Genomic DNA, 19,902 nt, shown 5'->3' on the forward strand with positions numbered 1-19,902 from the left:
AAATCATCCACCATGATCAAGTAGGCTTCATTCCAGGGATACAGGGACAGTTCTACATATGAAAATTTGTCAATGTAATCCACCATATAAACAAACTGAAAAAAAATGATTATCTCATTAGATGCTGAAAAAGCCTTTGGCAAAATTCAACACTCCCTCATGATAAAGGTCTTGGAGAGATCAGAAATACAAGAAACATACCTAAACATAATATAGGCAATATACTGCAAGCCAACATCCAGCATCAAACTAAATGGAGAGAAACTCAAAGTGATTCCACGAAAATCAGGAACAAGACAAGGCTGTCCACTCTCTCCATATCTATTCAATATAGTACTTGAAGTTCTAGTTAGAGCAATAAGACAAGAAAAGGAGATCAAGGGGATACAAATTGGAAAGAAAGAAGTCAATCTTTCACTATTTGCAGATGATATGACAGTATACATAAATGACCTGAAAAATTCTACCAGAGAACTTCTACAGCTGATAAATACCTTCAGTAATGTGGTAGGATATAAGATTAACTCAAATAAATCAACAACCCTCCTATATTCAGATGATAAATGGGCTGAGAAAGAAATCAGAGAACCATCATGCATCCCAATAGCCACAAACAATATAAAATATCTTGGGGTAACTCTAACCAAACAAATGAAAGACATATATGGAAAGAATTTTAAGTCTTTGAGGAAAGAAATTGAAGACGATATCAGAAAATGGAAAGATCTCTCATGCTCTTGAATAGGTAGAATAAACATAATAAAAATAGCAATCCTACTAAAAGCAATCTACAGATTCAATGCTATCCCCATCAAAAGCCCATCACAATTCATCACAGACCTTGAAAGAAGAATAATCAACTTCATATGGAAAAACAAAAACCCTAGGATAACCAAAACAATCCTGTACAATAAAGGAACTTCTGGAGACATCATCATCCCTGATATCAAACTCTATTATAGAACTATAGTAATGAAAACAGCTTGATATTGACACAAAAACACACAGGTTGACCAGTGGAACAGAACACAAAACCCTGACTTTAATCCACACACCAATGAACACTTGGTTTTTGAAAAAGAAGCTAAAATTATACAATAGAAAAAAGAAAGCATTTTCATCAATTGGTGCTGGCATAACTGGATGCCAACATGTAGAAGAATGCAAATAGATCCATATCTATCTCCATGTACAAAACTCAAATCCAAATGGATCAAAGACTTCAATATAAATCCAGCTACACTGAACCTTATAGAAAAGAAAGTAGGAAGTATCCTTAAATGTATTGGCACAAGAGATCACTTCCTGAATTTAACACCAGTAGTATAGACACTGAGATTGACAATTAATAAATGGGACCTCCTGAAACTCAGAGCCTTCTGCAAGGCAAAGAACACAGTCAACAAGACAAAATGGCAGCCTATAGAACGGGAAAAGATACTTACTAACCTCACATCTGAGAGTAGGCTGTTCTCCAAAATATACAAAATACTCAAGAAACTAGACAACAAAATACCAAATAATCCAATTTAAAAATGGGGTATAGATCTAAACAGAGAATTCTCAACAGAGGAATCTCAAATGGCTGAAAGGCACTTAAGGAATTGCTCAACATACTTAGCCATCAGGAAAATGCAGATCAAAACAATTCTGAGATTCCATCTTACACTTGTTAGTATGGCTAAGATCAAAAATACTAATAACAATTTATGCTGGAGAGGATGTGGAAAAAGGGGAACTCTCCTCCATTGCTGGTGGGAATGCAAAGTTGTACAGCTACTTTGGAAATCAGCATGGCGGTTTCTCAGAAAATTGGTGGTCAGTCTACCTCAAGACCCAACAATGGCACTCTTGGGCATATATCGAAAGGATGTACACTCATACCTCAAGATCTTTTGCTCAACTATGTTCATAGCAGCATTATTCATAATAATTATTCCAGAACCTGGAAGCAACGTAGATATCCCTCAACCAAAGAATGGATAAAGAAAACGTGGTACATTTGCACAACGGAGTACTACTCAGCAGTGAAAAAAAATGACACCTTGAAATTTGCAGACAAATGGATGGAACTAGAAAAATACATCCTGAGTGAAGTTACCCAGACTCAGAAAGACAAACATGATATGTACTCACTCATAAGTGGATACTGGACATAAAGAATAACCAACCTACAGTCCCAGAGAAGACAAGAAGCAAGGAGGACCCTAAAAGAGACATACATGGATTCCCCTGGGAAGGGGAAATAGATATCTCTCGAGTAAAGTGGAAGTGGGGGAAGGGAGAAGGGGAGGAGGAAAAAGGGAGGAGGGTGGAGAACATGAGTGATTGGGAAGGTCAAGTTGAGGGAAGGACAGAGAGGGAGAGCAAGGAAAAAGATACCTTGATAGAGGGAACCATTATGGGGTTAGTGAGAAATCTGGCACAAGGAAAATTCCTAAGAATCCACAAGGATAACCCCAGCTAAGAATCTAAAAAATAGTGGAGAAGGCGCCTTAACTGTCCTTCTCCTTTAATCAGATTGATGGCTTCCTTAATTGCCATCATAGAACCTTCATGCAGTAACTGATGGAACAGATGCAGAGATCCACAGCTAAGCACTGGACCAAGCTCCTGGAGTCTAGTCGTAGAGAGGGAGGAACAATAGTATGAGCAAAGGGGTTAAGACCACGATGGGCAAACCCACAGAAACAGGTGATCCAAGCCAGTGAGAGCTCACTGACTTTGGACTGATAGTTGGGGAACCTGTATATGATCAAACTAGGCCCTCTGAATGTGGGTGACAGTTGTGTGGGTTTGGAAGTTTGTGGGACTGGCCTTTTTGGAACCCATTCCCTGTGGAGGGGTACTTTGCTCTGTCTAGATACAGGTAAAAGGGTTTAGGTCCTGCCTCAAGTGATGTGATAGACTTTGTTGACTCCCCATGGGAGGAAAGGATGGGAAGTGGAGTGGGGGGAAGATGGGGGAAGCAGAAAGAGGGGAGAGAGAGGGAACTTGGATTGGTATATAAAATAAAAGATATTTTTTTTAAAAAAAAAGAAAAGAAAAACAAATTAAGGCAACCCAAAACAACTAGCCCAGCACTGTAGAAAGTTGCAGGGAGGAAGAAAGACAGCCTCCTGGATGCAAATGCATCAAAATGGACACTCCATCAGAACTACACACAAACAGACTAGACCTTGAGAAAAACAACCATTTCCAGCCCAGTAACTCAGCAAACCATCAAAATTAACACAGGAGAAGGAAAAAAAGCCAACAAAACAAAACATCACCTAACACAGTTATAGGAAACAGAAAATCCCTTTTTATAAATAGCAGTAAATGTCCTCAACTTACCACAAAAGTTATAAGTTAATGGGCTGCATGAAAAGCCAAGAACCAAGTATATGTGGTCTCCAAGAAACAAGTTTATAAAAAAATAAGACATCAAAAACTTAGTATCCAAGTATGGAAAACATAAAAAGCAGGCATAGCTGTCCTTGTATCAAAGTAAACTTCAAACCTAAACTAATTAGCAAAGATAAAAAGGGACAGCACATGTTAATCACAGGGACAATTCATCAAGAAGATATAACATTTGTAACTTCTATGTACCAAATATTGGGGCCTTTTACACACAGTAAAAGACACAAAGAGGCACCTAAGTCCTGATGAAATAATAGTGGGGGCTTCAGTATTCCAGTCTTATATTTAATTAGGTCTTATAAACTAAAAACAGAGAAACTTCAGAGCTAAAATAGACCACGAATGAGCTGGACTAATATTTATTTGGTATATGTTTGCACCCAGCAGAGAGGAAATAGAACTTTTCGTTCTACATGCAACCGTCTCTACCATCAACTACATCACAAGACAGAAATTAAGTCTCAACAGATACAAAAAGTTGAGATAAATCTTTGTCTCCAATCAGATCATAATGCAGTAAAACTAGAAATCAACAATAGGAGAAACCACAGAAACCAGAAAAAGACTTGGAGACTAAACAATACGTTCTTGAATGAACAGTGGGTTATCTAAGACATCAGAGAAGATATAAAAGGCTCTTAGAGGACAATGGAGATGAAAACATGTCCTATTAGAATCTCTGGCATGCAGTCAGGGTAGTCCTATGAGGAAAGGTTATAGAAGGAAGTGTCTGTGCTTTAAAATCGGAGAGATATCAAATCAGTAACCCAACAATACATCCCAAGGCTTCTGAAAACCAATAAACAGTCAAGCCAAGCCACAGTAGACAGCAAGAAACAATAAAGATTAATGGAGAAATGAATGAAACAGACATTAAAAGAACAATATACAGCACCAATTAAATCAGGGTTGGTTCTTTGAAAAGGTTAGTAAGATTGACAAGTCCTTAACTAATCTGGCAAAAAGAAAGAGGGAGAAGTTAAAAATGAATAAAAGTGGAGATCAAAGAGGTATCATTGAAACTGACTCCAATGAATTCTGAATACAATTAGAAAGTACTATGAAAACGTATTCTGAAAAGCTGTATGTCCCAGAGGAACAAGAAGAATTTATTTCTTTTTTATATCACAAATGGAACTAGTTTATTTTCATAAATACACATTGATTTAGTGAACATTATAGCACAAAGTAGAGGGGATCCTGACAAATGCTCTTCAAGAGACATACACCTCCTTTATAAACATAATCACTCCATACCTATTATCATGTGCTTTCACATCACAGTGTCCAAGCCATAAAGCATTGTCACATACTGGTGCCCAACAGCCTGGTGCCACAAGGTGCTGGGCAGGGGTATGATTTCTAGCACCTGCCCAGGGAGGCTGCCGTGGTCAGGCATGTGGGTCTCTTTTTCCTGTTCGACCCTAATGGCTGAAGTAGAATAATTTCTAAATACATATCATGTACCAAAATTAAGTCCTGAAGATATAAGTAACTTAAACCAATTATACGAAATGAGATTAAAGCTGTTATTAAAGGCTCCATTCAAAGAAAGATCGCTCTGTAGGATTAGAGCGATCCACTGCTGAATGTCAGTCAACTTTCACCGAAGTTCTCAGACAAATTCTTCATTTTTCCACTAGATATAAGTGAAGGAACACTACCAAATTCATTCTACGAAGTCAATATTAACCTGATACCCAAATCAGGTAAAAATACTACAAAAAGGTACAAACCAATTTCTTTCATAAACATATAAGTAACGTCAAGGACACAATTACTTCAATTGACCCAAAAGGCATTTGGCAAAATTTAACATACCTTCAAAATAAAAGCTCCAGAGACTTTAAGAATATTTTGAACACACCTCAGAGGAATAAGGCTATCCACAACAAACCTACAGCCAACATCATATTAAGGGGAGGCCAACTGAGAGTATTTCCTCTAAAACCTAGAACATGATAAGGATGCCAACTCTACTCTCTGTTATTCAATATATCTCTTAAATCTTAGCTATAGCAATTGGGAAAACACTTAAAAGAGAAAACAATAGGAAGAGAAGACAACAACTGTCCCTATTTGCAGATGTACCAGGGCTAGAAATCTCACGGATCTAAAGAACACAATGAACTTATAGGATGTGTGTGTGTGTGTGTGTGTGTGTGTGTGTGTGTGTGTGTGCATGTGTGTGTATATACCCCCCTATACACACACAAGAGAGGATGTGGAGAGAAAGGAACCCTTATTCACTGTTGGTGGTGTTGTAAATTAATACAGATACTGTCGAAACTAATTAGAGATTTCTCAAAAATAAAAAAAAATAGAGTTAACTATATAGCCAAGCTATTTTGCCTCTGGGTATATACCCAGACAATTCCATACCATATCATAAGGATACCTGCACCTATTGGAAAGAGGGCATGGAAGGAGAGCTGTACAGGTTGGCATGTAGATGTTGTTCCAGAGACTACAGGTCCCTTCCCTTGCTCTGCCTTCTCTCTCTGGGCTCTATTGCACACCCAGAAACCTGGAGAAAGTCCATATGGAAAGACAAGCAAGCAGATAAGATACCTCACAGTAGACTAAAAAAGGAGGTCACACGCCAAGAGAAGGGAGAGACCTGAGTTTTACATGATGCAACAGGTGGAGTTCCACATTGCCACACAGGGAAGGCTCCATGCCATCCTTTATTGCTCCTGGGCAAAGCCGTTCTTCACAGAACTGTTCCAGAATTTTTGCAATCCCGCCTCTGTGAAGCTGATGTCCTCCCTCCCAGTTTTCCCAGAGTTGGGCCATAAGGCGACAAGAACTAATTATAAAGGAGGAGTTCCTGATTCTGGACCCACCCCTGCTCTCTCATCAATAATACAAACATGAATAGGCCCTGACCCTACTCTAGGCCTCATCTGACAAATGAGAGGATGGATTCATCTCCAGCTAAGAATTTAAGATTCCCAGCATGCCACAGGATTCTTAGATGTTCTCCCTGAGGGCCAGGTACCTCGGGGATGACTCAGCTCTCATCTTCAACTGTTGTAACAGAGACTTATTTCACCGTAGTCTACCGCTTTGGAGTATGCCCACCTCATCTTACCCTTCAAGGGTATTTGGTTTACTTTCTAGAATGTTTCATTCTCTTCTGCACCTGTAGGTGTCACCACTGCCAGTGCGTTGTACCAGTTCCCTATTATTGCTATAACAAATCATGGTAATCTTGGTGTTTTAAAACAAAACACATTTAATTCCTTAAACTTTGGGGCAGGGGTCAGAAGTAAAAAATTATTTTCGCCAGCCTGGGGGCGGGGGAAGAAACCTTTTCCAGCTTTTAGATCTACAATACTTCTGGAGATTGAAGAAATGTTCTGTGTTTGCCTGCATGTATGTATATGCACCATACATGGTGCCTGCTACCTGTGGAGACTTGAAGAGAAAAAGGCATTTGATTCCCCAAAACAAGAGTCAGGTGACCATGAGCTGCCATGTGAATGCTGCGAATAAAATCCAGGTCCTCTGCAAGAGCCCCAAGCCCTCTTCTTCTTGGCGCCATCTCTCCAGCCATAGACCATGGTCCCCTTTGCCCTCTTCAGAGGCCACAGTATGATATTCTCTTCAGTTGTCACATTGCTGCCTGCTCTCCTTCCAATTTCCTTCAGCCTCCCCTGTATATCAGGGTGCATGGCTACATGGGGGGCCTGACTGTGTCTTCACCCCAGGATCCTTAACTTAATCTGTAGAATCCCATTTTCCTTGTGGTAACAGTGACATGTTCTAGGGCTTAGGATGTGGTCATCTGGGAAGCCATTGTTCAGTCTTCTACAATGATGCGTACCTTGTCAGTTTTGACGACCATCCATTTCCTCTCTTGTCCTATCCACTCAGAACGAAACTGTGTATCTCTGAATCTTTACTATAACCTTCTAGGCTACCTCAACTTCCCTGACCACCACTCTCCTATAGGCCAGGATTGCTAGGAAGGAGCATGCAATGGAGCTTTGTGTGATGACAGACAGGATCTGGGCAGCTCTATGCTAGCACCTTCTAACATCAACACTGGTGAATGGTGTGAATGAGAGGCTGAATTCAATTTTATTTTAGTTGCGTTTTTTTTTTTTTTTGGAAGTTAAGTAGGTGCTCTGGCTAGTGGCTAACATATTGGACAGCACAAATTGAGATAAAGAAAATGAGAAGCCAAAAGTTCTTAGCCACCAGCCTCTCAGACCTGCTCTGGGTCTGTTTCTATGGAGTCAGGATGCTAGAAGCAGCTGAGGGTGAGACAAGGAAGGGAATTTTGTTTGTTGGCTCAGAGAATAGGGTCCAATTACACTTGCATCCGGAAGGCAAAGCTGAAACGGTTTTCAAAGCCATTTCTCCTTGTCTGTGTTACTCAGAGGGTCATCCCTTTGGGAATCACAGAAGTATCTCACCAGGAAAGATACCCAATAGAGGTACTGACCTGGGGATTGACATCAGCTTAGTGCTGCTCTGCCACACAGAGTAGTGGCCTTTGGCAAGTTATTTCTTTGTCTTTAACTCACTTTCCACAAAATGAGAGTTAGACTGGATGACCTAACGGTTCCCTTTCCAGCTTCAATACCCTGCGAGTCTATGAACTATTGATTAAAACTGCTGTTTGTTTAATTATACTTTTCTATCTGTCTATGTAAAGTGAGTTATGCCTGAGAATTATTAAGTAGTCATGGCTTAGGTTCGTGGTATTTTTCAGCCCAACCAGGCACTTAGGTTTCTGTCATCCCTTTTGCTTTGTGGTTTAGATTGCTGGCCCATGAGCTAATACGAAGGTCAGAAATCCTTGCTTTCCACAATGGGGGTTCAGAAAAGGAGATAAACCTTCTGGGTGCTATATGCATTCCAATACAGTAAGCACTATTACCCCATTTTTCAGGTCAGAAAATTTGAGCTCTAGTAAGGTAAGTGACTTTTCTAATGTCACAGTGATAACGAAGCAATGAAGCCCCCTTTCTGACCACATCCCCTTCCTCTGTATTGTCTTGTCTCATTCACAGCTTCCCCCGTGGAACGTCCATCTAATAACCCTTAGGACCAAACTTGTCCCTCTGGATCACTCTTTCACAATGCTTCCCAAGAAAATCTACAAGCCTCAGAAAACCTCTTCTCTCTGTGCTTCTGTTTCTCCATTTGTAAAACTGTAGGCACCAATCTCCACCCTCATACAGGTGTTAACACGCTCATTAGAAGTGTTGAGAGAATGCATGGAGTCCGTGTAGCCAAGGGGACAGGTTAAGGTCTCAGTATTTACTCATTCTCACTGCTTTGGCAAACTGGAGTTTATCCCTAAGAGCACCAGGCAGTTTCAACCCTAATGAAAATCAATTTAAAATCACAATTGATATTTTAAAAAAAGATTTATTATGAAAATGCATGAAATCAATTACACGATCATATCCACAATAACAGAGAAACAGTAATGGTGAACCATCTCCATGGGAGACACAAGTCCTTCAACTAAATATAAATAGTAATAACAAATAAAATAACAGTCTCTATGAAGATTTGAACTGAGAAGTGGAGAGGAATTCTTAATGGAAGGAGCAAGGCACTTCTCCACGGAAGGTGTCAGGGCTCAAGGGCCCCCCTCGCTGACGTGGCTCCTCCTGCAGCTCAGTTCATCTCCAAGTCATTCACGTAGTCACTGACCCAGGACAGGCTGGGGTCAGCACAGACTTGCTTGCCTCTTCTGGTCAGGAATCTGGAGAAGAAGAGGGCAGATGAGAATCCCATGGACCTTAGAGGACATCTACCACTTTCCCTGCCTGTGGTAGGCATCTCACTCTGTTTGAGCTTTGCTTCCATGGGCAGCCACGGTAGATGGGATCCTTCCTGCATAACCCTGACACGGCTAGACTCCCTGTAACTCTGAGCCCTGGGTGTGTAGTTGTGATTCCAGGGGTTCACTCTATCAGGAAATGATGGGTTTTAGGATCAATATGACTAGGTTGTCCAATTTTTTATTGCTTCTTGAAATTACCTTTCTACGTATAGTATGCATAGTTTTTTATTTGCTCTGGTTTCATAGCCTCTGCATATTATCTTCCTCCACAAGAGTGTCCCCCCATTTTAATAACCACCCAGCAATTATCAGAAATCAAAAAGTGACCTCATGACCTCATTGTTCTCTGGAACAGCTTAGACCCTTAGAATTGAATCCCTTCTGGTCGACAGTCCTTTTACCTCCATCTGGCCCTTTTTGAGTCTTGCCCTCACCCCAGTATATACTTACACCACAGCTGGCTTGGAGCAAAGGCTGCTGGTCTCATAGTAGTCTGTCACAAATTTGCGAGGGAGAATCGAAGAGATGTAAGAAAAGCAGCAGGAAGTGGGAGGGTCAGAGCCCACTGGAAGAGAAAGCAAGGGCAAGGTCAAACCTGTGCCTGGTGCTAGTCATTCTAGATCTTCACTGAGCATTCCAATTACTAGAGCTGGAAACATGGTGCCCTGAATGCATGGTCATCCACCCAGAGTGGGACTTTTACTCTAAAAAGACCATCCTCGAAGAAGAGAAAAAACTTCTAGAAAATTAAAACTGGAGTGAGTCTCAGAACATCTCCCATCTCCTTCATGGTACAGGTGGGGAAATGAAGGCAAAGAAACAGACAAGCTTAAACCAGAGAGAAAGTCAATTCAATACCTGGCTTCCAGCCCACCATTTTCCCTTATTGGCTCCTTAATTCTTTTTACTTATTTATTTCTTTAAAAAATTTTTTTCCAGACAGGGTTTCTCTGTAGCTTTGGAGCCTGTCCTGGAAGTAGATCTTGTAGACCAGGCTGACCTCGAACTCACAGAGATCCACCCGCCTCTGCCCCCCGAGTTCTGGGATTAAAGACATGTACAACCACCACCCAGTTCAACTGTTAAATCTTAAGAAAACAGGAGCTTAAGAAGTAATGTTTGGTAGCCTCTACATTTAATGGCAGACTCTGGAATCCTCCCAGCTCCCTTTGGCCTCATGCCCAAACCCCACTGTTGGGTTGACCCCAGCTGGAAAACTGAACCCACTGGGTCTCAAAGCAGCAATGGAAGAATGGACTTACTTGGTGCTGAGAGCGCTGGAGCGCAGAAGGCAGCTGCAAACAGGAGGAGAGAGAGGGTATACACACAGAGCTTCATGGTGTTGCTGCAGGAGGGGTTTGTACAGAGCTGAGACTGCAGAGCACAGAAGCTTCAGAAGCTGGCTGAGTGTTGTGCTAGTCTGAGTTGGGAATCCCTCTTTATAGGGACTCTGGGGCTTGGGACAGAGGTTGGGGGTGTAGGGAGGAAAATGGAATTTCCTAAATAAAGATGATGTCATGGCATTAAGAAGGAAACTGAAGTTGGCCGAAAGTGAGGAGTTCCTCCCTGATTGTCTTCTCCCAGCAGTGACATCACGGACGAGAAAGGAGGGAGCTGGAGCAGAGAAGTGGGGTGCACGCTGGAGGGGGAAGTGGTACACCAAAGATGGTGACTGAGATGGGTGTATGAGAGAGAGAACCCCAGAGGAAGGATGCAGTGTTCACACTTGCTAGCGAGGCAGAAAAACAAACAAGTTTGGGAAACCCAGACAAAGAATGTTCTAGTACACAAATAAGGATTGATACTTAGTGATGCATATATCCTACCGACAGAATGTGTAGCCCACCTAAGCATAAGGTAGTTTTTTAGCCAGTCCCTAGGAAATGCCTCATGTTCATAGTCTCTGGGAACCTGTGTAGGAGATACAGCCTACCAAGGCAGTGGGGAAATTCAGACTCAAAGTAGGGCAAATGAGGAAAACTGGATGATGGACCAAGTCTTGTTCACCTTTAGCTCAATTACCCCGACTTACCTTTTGCCCCAGTCCTCACAGTGCGGCAGGCTCCTCTCAGAGACAGAACATAATCAAAGAAGGAGCCAGACCTCCTCGGTGCTTTCAAGCTAAAAGTTGGAAGGGGCAGAGCAGTATCCTGAGGTCGTTTGTGGTCATTTCACAAAGTACAAGTCTCTCCTACCTCTTTGTTCCTCACTTACCTGTCTCTGCTGTTCTTTCTGTCCTCAGCCTTGTCCTTAACTCCCTGGTCGTGTCTTCTGTGTTCACTGATAACACACAAGCTGGTCTTTCTCAGGACCTTTCAGGGTTCAAGTAGCTTCGTGGTCACACATCAAGGGTTTGTGTCTTGGCCTCTTGGTCTGCATGAACTTCATTTTCCGTGGCATTTCAATTCAGGCGACATCCTCCTCATCTGCTGTTTGTCAGGACAGAGACCCTGAAATACCATCTCACTATTCCCTCAAGGAGACCTAGCCTGTTGATGCCTGGGTAGTGTCAGAAACGACCATCTCATGAGGCGGAAAATATGGTGGGCATGAGAGGTAGTAACAGGGCATCAGGGAGTCTGAAGATGAAGGCTATTCTTCATGTGAAGACAGAGTTCTGAAGAAGGCTGAAACTTGTTAGGTTAAGGAGGAGCCTCTGCCTACATCAAGCAGCGTGTTCATCTCTGTTTCACTGGGACCGTGGAGCCATCTCTTCTGGGGCACAGGAGGATGGCAGATATGAATGGACAATTGTTCTATGGATTCCATTGTAAGCGGAGCATCCTAAGAGAAGGCAAAGGCTATTTCTGAAGGTTAGAATTGGAGTGTGTCTCAGACTGTATCAAATTGCCTTCATATTGCAGAAAAACCAGGGCATGTTGAGGACTCCCTTAAACTATTAGTTTGGGGCAGAGCCCATCCACAGTCTGACTCCAAGCTGGTCCTTTCTTCCAGTGGTTGTTAACTCTCAGAAAGTGAGTACTTGGGTGTTATGAATGTTTTCAGGGGACCAGAGGGCAGTAGACTCTTGGGAGAGATTCAAGATCCATGTAGGAAACAGGATATGTCCATGTGGATAGCTTGGCTTCTCCTCTGAACAGTGTGATTGTTAAGACTGTTAGGGAGACCATTGAGCATTGGGGGTCAAAAGTGGGAGCATGCTTGGATCTAGGGTATTCCTAGAGGGCAAATGCTGAGATGGGAGAGCATGGTGAGCTACGGCACAGAGTCATCTTGCAAAGACAGTAAACCAAAGATTGATATTGCCAATGTGGTATCTAAGTCACTTTGGGGAAATGGCAGCAGACGTTGAATTGTGGATGGAAAAGAAAAGTAGATGGTTACGTAGAGTGCAGGTTCAGAGGGGCATCTGTAGCCCAGGGCGTCAGCTGTAGTAGCCCAACAGCAACTGCCGGACCCTGGCCACCAGGCATTAGTCACTAGCCACAGCCTTCTCCTTGGCTGTCCATGGTTGAGGGCAGTGATTTTAGGGTGTCGAATTCCCGAGAGAAGCTGCCAGTCTCTCCAGTTTGGGTGGACTCAGGAAACTCTCAGCCTTTCTTAGGAAGCCTCTCCCTTTGATGCTTGTACATGTATTTCTGCCCTCTTCCCAATTCTCCCGAGAGAAGACAGTAGTCTGGTAAAGCTTTACTGAACACCTACTATGTGACAGGGGCTGTGTCAGGGTTGGAGGACTGAGAACATACTATGTGACAGGGGTTGTGTCAGTGTTGGAGGACAGAGCACCTACTATGTGACAGGTGCTGTGTCAGTGTTGGAGGATGGAGCACCTACTATGTGACAGGTGCTGTGTCAGTGTTGGAGGATGGAGCACCTACTATGTGACAGGGGCTGAGTCAGTGTATAGGGCTAAACACCTACTATGTATCAGGGGCTGTGTCAGTGTTGGAGGTTCCTATTTTAAATGGATGCAACACAATTAATAAACACTTAGGGTCAAAAATTTGGGTTCAACCTGAAGATCTGAAAAGCAAAACAGTTAGCCATGAGCTCTTACCTTACCCTCAGTCTGAAATGGCAATCCTTTCTCCTGGAATCTCAGAATGAGACTGTGTCTGACAGCTGTCTCCCTCCTCCCCATTTTATATTTCTCTCTAGGACTGGGATTAAAGGCATGCACCACTGGGATTAAAGGCATGCCCCTCCCAATTTCTATGGCAACTAGTGTGGCTACTGGGATTAAAGGTGTGTTTTACCATAACCTGGTCTGTAAGGCTGACCAGTGGGACTGTTTTATTCTCAGCCCTTCAGTCAGTCTTTATCTATTAAAATATGATTGAAATGCCACGACAAATGGTGGTTATGAAGTGTTGAGAGATGTTTCCAAAGATGTGAGGCTTTGGAAGAGGGACAGCAAGTGTGTAAGAGACAGGGTGAGGAGGAGTGTGGTAGGAGGGTGGGGAGGGGTGCGGTGGGAGGGTGGGGAAGAGTGCGGTGGGAGGGTGGGAAGGGGTGCGGTGGGAGGGTGGGGAAGAGTGCGGTGGAATGCTGTTTTGTCTGCTGTACCCCTGAACTCAAGGCAATTACGAATATCTGCACAGGATCTGCTCAAGGTCAAGCCAACAAAGCAGTCCAAATGTCAGCAGGCAGCAGTGGGCTTAGTGGGTACCAGAGAGAGGGAGAGGAGGTGAAAGAGGACAGGAGAGAAGAATGGGGAGGACAGATGGGAAGAGATGGGAGGGGAGAGGGAAGAGGAAGGAGGGAGGAGAGGAGAAGAGGGCATATTGAGGGATCATCATAGGTGTAGGGGGATTACGGTGGATAATGGGTATATCCATGTATACATATGCCATGTTGTCAAAGAAGAAATAAAAGATAAAAATGCGAAGTGTGAATTTTTAAAAGAAAATTACATTAGGTTGCTCTTCTTTTACCAAAAAGTATGTATGGTGGCTGTAAAACTTTTAAAAACTATAGGAAGACATGAACCTTAAAGTTCTTAAGATTTAAGACGTAAGACTTACAATTTTGTATCGTTATGTACCTAACTGTTAGCACTTATGTTCTTTCTCACACCAGCATGTCTGTCTTTCAATTGTTGGTTCATATTCTGCAGAGTTACTGAACACTGAGTCATTCCTGAAATACAGTATTGATGAAGCACTAACATTTGTGTTTAATACATGAACACATAGGTAGGTCCATCCATTTGATTGTTTTGAACATTCGATTGTTTCTTTAAGTTGAGCTGAGGACTCTCTAGCTAGTCAGAGAGTGGGTGTTGGTTATTCAGGATAAAATGAGCTCTTATAAGTGAGATGTATTTATTATGTCCTATGTCACAGTAGGATAGGTAAGGACAATGGTAATGTACTGTATATTTCAACAGATTAGGGAGAAAGACCATGCATGTTTTCACCACCAAGAAATTACCAATGGATATGCAGACCCTGGTTTGGAATCATACAGTTATACACATTAAAATACTATATGGTGCCTGTAAACTTGTAAAGTCTGTGTTTTACTTATTAGTCAACTAAAATAATTCAAATTATTTTTAATTAAAAACTTGGGATTTACAAAAAAACAAGTAAATGATAGTAATTGTGGTTAGCACTTAACACAGCTCTTAACCGTGTGTCAGTACCAGACTAAGTACTAACCTGTTCAATTCTCCCAGTGCTGCTTTGAAGTCGGTATCATTATTAGTTCCTGTCACACATGAAAGCACTGAGCACAGAGAGGTGACTAACCTGCAGAAGAACACACAGCTGATTCACCACAGATTTGGAAATGAAAGCAAGGAAGTCTGGCGCTAAGATAAGTAAGTCTGAAAAGGAAACTCACTTCTTTGCAAATTTCTGTTAAAAGCTTAACAGCCAAGTCCGGTCAGTGTGCTGCGGTCTCTCGGTTCACATGTCTTGAGCAATAGAATCCATGAACTTCTCTCTCTTTTTTTTTTTCCGTTAGACTTGTTTATTCAAGTATTTGAAAACACTCTTTCCACTTCCTCCCCTCCTCCCAATACCCTCCCGCTCCCCCCACTCTCCCCACTCCCTCTCCTCCTCCCTCACCTTTCCCAAGAGCAGTCAGGGTTTCCTGCCCTGTGGGAAATCCAAGTTCCTTCCCCCTCCCTCCAGGTCCAGGAAGGTGAGCATCCAAACAGGCCAGGATCCCAAAAAGCCAGTCCATGCAGACGAAACAAGACCCAGTGCCATTGTCAATGGCTTCTCAGTCTTCATTTGGACCTTGGGGGCTCGGTCAGCCCCCATGTCAACCACATTCAGAGAGACCGGTTTGATCACATGCTCGTTCAGTCCCAGTTCAGCTGGCCTTGGAAAGCTCTCATTCGATCAGTCCCCATGTATCAGTGGGTGAACGCACCCTTCGCGGTCCTGGCTTCCAGTGCTCCAATGTAGGTCTCCGTCTTTATCTCCATCCATCGTCAGATGAAGGCCCCCTCTGATTTTGCTTTCCTTGCTCACCATCTCCCTCCCTCTGCTTCTCATTTGGACCTAGGGAGTTAAGTCCAGTGTTCCAATATGTGTCTCTGTCTCTATCTCCATCCATCACCATATGAAGGTTCTGTGGTGATATGCAAAATATTCATCAGTATGGTTATGGGCCAAGGCCAGTTCAGGCACCCTCTCCTCTGCTGCCCAGAGTACAATCTGGGGACCTCTCCTTGGGCCTGGGAACCCCTCCAGAATTAAGTCTCTTGCAAACCCTAAACTGGCTCCCTTAACCTCCCTCAGGACCCAGCAATTCCACTCTTGGGAATATACCCAAGAGATGCCCTATCATACTACAAAAGTATTTGTTCAACTATGTTCATAGCTGCACTATTTGTAATAGCCAGAACATGGAAACAACCTAGGTGCCCCTCAATAGAAGAATGGTTAAAGAAGGTGTGGAACATATATACATTAGAGTTTTACTCAGCGGTAAAAAACACGGACATCTTGAATTTTGCATGCAAATGGATGGAAATAGAAAACGCTTTACTGAGTGAGGTAACCCAGACCCAAAAAGAGGAATATGGTATGTACTCACTCATAAGTGGATTCTAACCATAGTTAAAGGTCTTTGAGTCTATAATTTGTGATCCTAGAGAAGCTAAATAAGAAGGTGAACCTGTAGAAAATCATATAGTTATCCTCCTGGATATTAGAAGTAGGCAAGATTGCCAGACAAACTTGGGTGCACGGGGGGGTGGAGGGGTGGAAGTCAGGGGAGATGGTTAGGGAGAGGGGAGAGGGGGAGAATTGGGGATGGCTTGGGGGATTGGGAGGGGAGAGGGAGGAAGGATGGTTATGGGAGCAGGGAAGTTTATTTCTCTCTTTTTTTTAATTTTAATAGTTTTCAAAGAGAAGGGGGAGGGAGCAAATGGACACATGGGATGTGACAGCAGAAGGGGGCAGCAGGGAGGGATGGGGCAGCAGGAAATTGGAGTGGAGAAGAATACTTTACATGTAAGCAATGAAGATATTGGAGGCTGGAGAGATGGCTCAGTGGTTACGAGCACTGACTGCTCTTCCAGGGGTCCAGGGTTCAATTCCCAGAACCCACATGGTGGCTCACAACTGTCTATAACTGTATGGGATCCAGTTCCCTCCTCTGGTGTTCAGACAGACATACAGACAAAACACCTGTAAATATAAAATAAATAAATATTTTTTAAGTAGTAAAACTATATGTATACCATCAAAAACAGAAATTTTTTTATTGGTCTCACTATGGATCCCATGGCTGCCTTGGGACGGGCTCTGCCCATGCTGCTTCACTGGGCCCTGTGCTGTGCAGAACAGTGATCCTCTGGCTTTCCCAGTGGGCACTGATCACAGACAGCTGCGGGCAGTTAGCAAAGGCAATCAGGAAGCCTGAAGAATGGCTTGAAAGCCAGGTAGGCAGGCTGGGGCCAGGGCACAGGGAAGTTTCCAAGTCACTAGAATAACAGCTGAGTGGATTTGAGGAACGTCACAGGAAGAGCAGACTGTCGGGGGCCTTAGCAAGACCACTTTGGTGAAGCTGGGAGGAAACCCTGCTTCTAGTTCGCGGCTTGTGGCCCTGCTGAGTAACTCAATGAAATGATTCCTAATAATAATCTGCTATACTCGTAGATTGGTGCCTAGCTCAATCGTTATTAGAGAGGCTTCATTCAGCATCTAATGGGAGTAGATGCAGACATCCACAGCCAAACACTAGGTGCAGGTCAGGGAATCCTGCAGAAGAGGTAGGGGAAGGATTATAAGAGCCAGAAGAGTCAATTGCACCACAAGAAAACCCACAGAATCAGCTAACCTGGCAAGTACGGCTCACAGAGACTGAACCTATGACCAGGGTGGGACTAACCTAAGCCCTTTACATATATGTTACAGTTGTATATTTGACTGTCTTGTTGGACTCCTATCAGTGAGAAGGGGCAGTCTCTGACTCTTTGCCTGCTTTTTAGACCCTTTTCCGCAAGGTGCCTAGTCTTGCTGTAACTTGAGATGCCATGTTTGGTTGATATCCATGGGAGGTCTATCTTTTTCTTCAGAGAAATGGAGAAGGAGTGGAACAGGGTAGCAAGGAGGAAAGACAAAGGAGATTTGTGGTCAGGATGTCAAATATGAGAGCAGACAATTTAAAAAATATTTAAAAAGAAATTATACAAGTTGATTTCATTTTATTTTAATTTTTGGTTTTTTATTCGTTTATTTGTTATTTTTTTAAATATTTATCTATTTATTATGTATACAATATTCTGTCTGTGTATATGTCTGCAGGCCAGAAGAGGGCACCAGACCTCATTACAGATGGTTGTGAGCCACCATGCGGTTGCCGGGAATTGAACTCAGGACCTTTGGAAGAGCAGGCAATGCTCTTAGTCACTGAGCCATCTCTCCAGCCCTTATTTGTTATTTTTTAAGGATTTATTTTACTTTTAATTATATATAGGTGTGTGAGTTTATGTGTGAGTATGTGCACCTGACAGCAGGTACTCATGAAAGTCAGTGCATCCCATGCCTCTGGAGTTGAAGTGTAGGCAGTTGTGAGCTGCCCAGCATGGGTACTGGAAATTGAACTCAGGTCTCTGCAAGAGCCATTTCTTAACACTGAGTCATCTCTCCAGCACTTCCCCACACCAGTTTGAATTTTTACTGTAGACTAGGGTAGGTGACTAAATAGTTGTAGAAAGCTGGAAGTTGTGGGAACAGAGAGAGGAGTCAAAGCGACTGTGACTTCCTGGCCTCTGACTTGGAAGCTTGATCAGAAAGATATTTTCAGAGGATAGATAATACGGGATTCAGGGAGTGGATGGAGTCCAGTATAAAGATATACAACCAGATCTATGGTGGATGCGCACACACACACACACACACACACACACACACACACCCCACATACCAGAGAAAATGGCAAGAACTCAGGCAGGAAATGAAGGGCTCACAACAAAATGAAGGGATGGCATCATTGAAACTTTGCCTCTCCAGGATGTGAGAAGGAAGCCTGACTCCAGGATGCTGTTTCTGCATTCATGAGTGATGTGCCTTTTGCCTAAAGCAAAAGAAGACCTAAATAGGGTGTTATTATCAATCAGCCCAATCATGGGTCCACTGCTGCCAAACAAGAGCAGAGACTGATACCCAGGGAAATGGAACCACAGTAGGGAAACCAGAAAGAAATCAATGGACAGAGCTGGATCATGGGAAGTGTGGGAAGTGAGAAGAGGCAAGCAGAGCAGTCGGAGGGAAGGACAAAGAAGAGGAGTTGGCCCACCAGACTCCCTGGACTCATAAGTAGGATACTGAGCTGTGGTGGGCTGTGAGAAGGCTGAATGAACAGGGAATCTAGGACACAGATTGAGCCCCTCGACACCAAGGAGGGGTCCATTGTGTTGACTACTGGCTGCTATCTGTTATAGTTGCTGATTGATCATGGTGTTTTCCCTAAAGAAGAAAAGATCTTGCCACTGTGGTCTTCTTTTATTCTTCTCTTCACATCAGTATTCAGCTGTAGATGAGTTTTCAAGCATAACACATTTTATCTAATATGTGATTTATTCATTTACCAAATATGCATTAAGTTTCACTATGTTTCAGGCGGGCTGGCGCTATTGCAGATTCAGTGGAAAATATTGCTGATGGTGAGGTGTATTGCTAATCAGTTCTATGTGTGACCCCAAACAAGGCATTTTTCCTGGAAATACCAGTCTGTCACCTACAGCATTTCTAAGACTTCTAACTCAACCCCTTCATGACTCATTCAACGTGTGTGCTAAACACCTATTAGGCATATAAGCATGTCATTTTCTAATCCAAGTAAGAACACATGGTGAAGACTATTTCCTGGTTTGGGGATTAATATGAAAAGTCTTACAACTCTATAGACCCTGAGGATTATATATTCCATTCATTGCCTTCATTCAAAAAAACTAAATTAGTGACTTGGTCAGGAAGCCCACTCTGTTAGACTCTACATGTGCTAGGATCTGTTATCCAGACTCTATCAGTAAGACATGTTCCGAATTTGTTGAAAACCAACAGGACATCGACAGAACATCGTTCAAATTTTAAAACAAAAGGTTACATGGATGACTGAGGACCCACTGCAGTAGGTGTCGTAATGCTGGAACTAGAAAGTGTCCCGTGTTGAAAGTGGCTGACATGGCAGCTTTCACTTCCTCTTCCAGCTCTCAGAACTAAATCGTAGGTACGAAGGTGACTTCCTAAGATGTGGGAGAG

The 19,902-nt window shown here is 42.9% G+C and overlaps 1 protein-coding gene across 1 annotated transcript; it reads right to left on the reverse strand.

Moving 5' to 3' along the window:
* Positions 1-8,770: 8,770 nt before the first annotated feature.
* LOC148120827 (C-C motif chemokine 4-like) lies at positions 8,771-10,865 on the reverse strand. Its single transcript, XM_087909534.1, has 3 exons — positions 10,477-10,865; positions 9,665-9,779; positions 8,771-9,133 (listed from the first exon to the last, which is right to left on the reverse strand). Exons 1-3 carry the CDS (start codon positions 10,550-10,552, stop codon positions 9,046-9,048), a joined length of 279 nt encoding a protein of 92 aa, XP_087765660.1. The 5' UTR covers positions 10,553-10,865; the 3' UTR covers positions 8,771-9,045.
* Positions 10,866-19,902: the final 9,037 nt, after the last annotated feature.

This window comes from Myodes glareolus, chromosome 9, assembly GCF_982192425.1.
Source record: "Myodes glareolus chromosome 9, mMyoGla1.1, whole genome shotgun sequence".
NCBI lineage: Eukaryota > Metazoa > Chordata > Mammalia > Rodentia > Cricetidae > Myodes > Myodes glareolus.